The sequence below is a fragment of the Malus domestica genome, chromosome 08, assembly GCF_042453785.1.
Source record: "Malus domestica chromosome 08, GDT2T_hap1".
NCBI classification, from domain to species: Eukaryota; Viridiplantae; Streptophyta; class Magnoliopsida; order Rosales; family Rosaceae; genus Malus; species Malus domestica.
The window spans coordinates 76,561-80,514 of NC_091668.1; the positions used below are offsets into that span (position 1 = coordinate 76,561).

A 3,954-nucleotide genomic window follows, 5' to 3' on the forward strand; every position below is an offset into this window, starting at 1 on the left:
TACTATATCAAACGAATCCTAATTGCAAAAGAATAAGAAAAAGTTGAAATGTAAATGTTACACATGCTTAACTTGTCAAGCGAGTTGAAAACCCCTTCACTGAAAAGTGCCTTTGTTTGGAAGTGGAAAATATACAATAATCTCATCATCTCATCATTAAATTAAATAGAAAGGTGATCCAACCAGGGTAGAAGTCTTTCGTGAACTAACTCGGGCCTGTCATCATGGGGACAATGTCCAACCCCTGGCAGAACAAAGAAGCTCACATTCGCATTCGCATTCACATTGGGGGGGTGTTGAGAAGGCAGGGAAGCGAAGTATTTGCCAAGAGGTCCATCAAGCGGGGTGAAGGGGTCTTGATCCCCCCATAATACTAGAAGAGGGATATCGGACATTCTTGATATCAACTGCATCGGGTTTGGTCCTGGGGGGCCAGTCACGATAGAAACAAACGCATCAAGTGCCCCTGGGTCGCACGTTGGTTCCATGATTATCTGCATAAGACGAAGATACGTAACATTACGAGATCAAAGACAAAGAAAACTATTAAATAAGGGTGGTGTTATTCACACATATTTTTTACTTAACACACGTTCCTTGTTAATTTATGTCATTTGATCTTCTTCAATTCATTTTATTCGAATACTAGAAATTAAGATGAATGTGTAGAAGATAAAAGAATTTGTGCAAATAACACTCTTTAATTAATTGCATATAATCAGTTCCTTTATTGCATACGAGATTTGGATTTCCTTTCCTCTCATAGCAAGATATATGACATATATCGGTTCCTCAATCGTATACGATATCTGGAGTTCCTCTCCTCTCCTAGCTAGAGTAGATGTACGCACCTCTACTAATTCTTTATCGACGGATTCCTTGTTCCCATAAACAGCCAATAAAGCATTCCTTATAGTATCTCTGCATTCATGTGAATCATTTGAGTATTTCATTATATATATACATATATATATATATATATATGTATGTGTATATATGTATATCACATGCGTACGTACAGTACTACGTACTCACGACATCCATGCACGAGTGATTGATTGAGTTAGCTAGAATTGATCAATAGATACCTTTGTTTGACACGCTCAAAAATGGCCGAAGCAATTCGTCTTTGTTTGAGTAGAAAGTCAAAAAACCAAAGCAAAGGTAACAAAAGCTTGATCCTCCAATCATCAACAATTGCTTTATTATTCATACCACCAGCACAATTTAAAAGCACTAACCCTCCAACAAGTGCTTTATTATTAGATTCTAGTCACACAAAACAACGCACGTCGATCATTGAAAATAATTAATTAAGTTAAGCCCACCGACCACAAGATATATAGAAAATAAATTATTTTTATTATAACTTATACCTAGCTAAGTTAAAACATATATACAAGATGAGTCTGGTTTAGAATTTTAAACACAACACACCTGAGGCAGCAATTACACAAGCAAGGCTTCCAACAGAGTTCCCTATCAATACAGTTGGCTTTTGAACTATTTCGTCCAGAAAATCCAAGATTAACTGTGTAATTACAACGACACTTAAGTTACAATTAAACATAAGTTGGCAACGTCAAAAGACTGTTTTTAGGAATATAATTAGAGACCACATATTTATACTATATTGGTGTTACAGTAATACATGATATAACAAGTGATGTGTACATGTCATATCAATTATTGAATTTATTTCATTGGAGAGTAAAGTAGGAAGACTATATATTTATACCACATTGGTGTACCACATGATGTGGCAAATGATTCTTCCAGTCATTAGCCAATGAGATAAATTCATCAATTGACGTGTTAAATACACAACAGCTACCACAACAGATGGTATACCAATGTGATACAAAAATGTGATCTCCTTAGCAGTTTCCTTCATTGGATGTTAATTGTACACAACATTTCCCACATCATATGTACACTAATACAGTATAAGAAATTAGACTATCATTTTCAATTGCTAAGTTGATTTATTTCTATTTTGAATATCAGTTTATTGAGAGAATAAATCTTACATTAATTAGAGTATGGACCTTAAATGAGTTTATAAGTAAGTTGGCCTTCTTCTTATAATGAATTAGTTTTGTGGTGGAACCGCAACTTTTTCTTCACAACATTTTATTGAATTTTCATTTTGGTATTATGTTTGAGTACGGACGAGTTAAATACTTCTCATCTTTGCAGTTTCATGTACTCCTGTATATAACATTACATTAAGCATAAGAAGGTAGTGACTAGTCATATATAGCCTAAATATTATTCACATAACCTTATTTGAGGAGACCAAAATATTGGCCAAACCTTAAATACTTTTAATGAAGAGTAAAGCTAGGTAGACTAATTTTTCAGATCAAATTTGTAAATTTTATCATCAATAAGAAAAAAAATATGTTAATCGTTACTTAAGTAATAATCCAATCATTAACAATCACGTCATATGATATAAAATTTTGATCTAAATACCTCCATAGCATTACCCTTTAATGAAACAACAATAATCTTATCATGCATATCCCGTAAAATGAATCTATATATATATATATATTTGGCAAAAATGTATCTATGTATAACAAAGGGCATCTGACTCAGAGATACCTGAGCCCATTTTTCCATGGTATATGAGAATCCAGTAGGCTTTTCCGAGGTGCCAAAGCCAAGGAGGTCAATAGCATAAACGGTATAATTCTGGGACAACGTCCTAATGTTTCTGAGACAGACATGCAAGTATAAGTGTGTAATCACATTAAAAAACAGTAAGAGTAAGTGCGATGATGGAATTATATTGTACGCGCGAATTATATCGTACGCGCGCGCGCGTTTGTGCACTCATGTCATGTGCGGCCTAAAATAGATACGGTTATGGATAATGGATATGTAATGACAAATTAACCTTCGCCAGTGAAGAATGGAGGCTCCGAAACCGTGGACAAGCAGTAGAGGAGGTTTCGGTTTTGGATTTGAAGATGATGGTGGTGGATCAGAAAGAGAAACAAAGTAATTGATGGCGTATCTACCCTTCCACTTCCACTGTCTGCACTTGTCTTTTATCTCTCTCAACTCCTCCACTTCCGACGAAGTCGTCGTATCTTCGCCACCAGCTGCTGCACCTGTGGCCGCTGCTGTAATACTAGACGACGTTGCCTTTGCTGCAGAAACACAAGAGCTGAATTTCATGTTCAAGCTGCGAGGAAGAATATTTTGACCACCATATCTAAAAAGCAAGCTCCTTATTCCTATGTGCTTGCTTGGGAATCGCCGCAACTGCAAATAGAGCGGCGGCCCAGACGACACTGGACGGGGAGCCCTTACCGTCAGCCCCATCAATTCTTCTCTCTCCCTCTTACTTTCGCTTTGTTGTTGGTTCCCTTTGTTATTGATGTTTTGTAGAGAAAATCTCCGAAGGGGATGGCAACTGTAAAACATAAAAAATGATATTTAATTATTTATGTGACAATTTAACATTTTGCATAATTTTTTGTTACATCTGATATGTTAAATAAAATGTCATTTTATACTTTTTTCATCTCTTTGTGGGGTTTAATTATTGAGACAATCAATCAAGGGTAATACTAGGGAGACTAAATTTGGAGATTAAATTTGAAAATTAAATGAAGTGTTACCAATAAGAGCGAGCATGTTTTTCAACACTTAAGTAATAAATCAATCATCAACTTACAAATCCTTTAATTTTTAAAACTTTGTCTCTAAATTTAGTCTCTCTAGCATTACCCATCAATCAAATGCTTGGAACACATATCAACATTTACTATGTATGGCTAATGGCATCACAGAGAATTTTGCTGCCATTTTTCATTGTTGTGTCTATATAGCAGTTTTGATATCTCATTTGAAGACGGGCTTAACCAACTAAAAAAGACATGGACCAAAATATCAAATAAATCATTATTATTTAAAACTATTAATTAATGATAAATTTAA

At 34.9% G+C, this 3,954-nt stretch overlaps 1 protein-coding gene across 1 annotated transcript; it reads right to left on the reverse strand.

Annotated features, from left to right (window-relative positions):
* On the reverse strand, window positions 1-3,549 carry LOC103440172 (uncharacterized). Its single transcript, XM_008378835.4, has 6 exons — window positions 2,906-3,549; window positions 2,611-2,722; window positions 1,438-1,531; window positions 1,089-1,269; window positions 852-921; window positions 1-494 (listed from the first exon to the last, which is right to left on the reverse strand). The coding sequence occupies exons 1-6, from the start codon at window positions 3,436-3,438 to the stop codon at window positions 162-164; spliced, it is 1,323 nt and encodes a 440-aa protein (XP_008377057.3). The 5' UTR covers window positions 3,439-3,549; the 3' UTR covers window positions 1-161.
* Window positions 3,550-3,954: the final 405 nt, after the last annotated feature.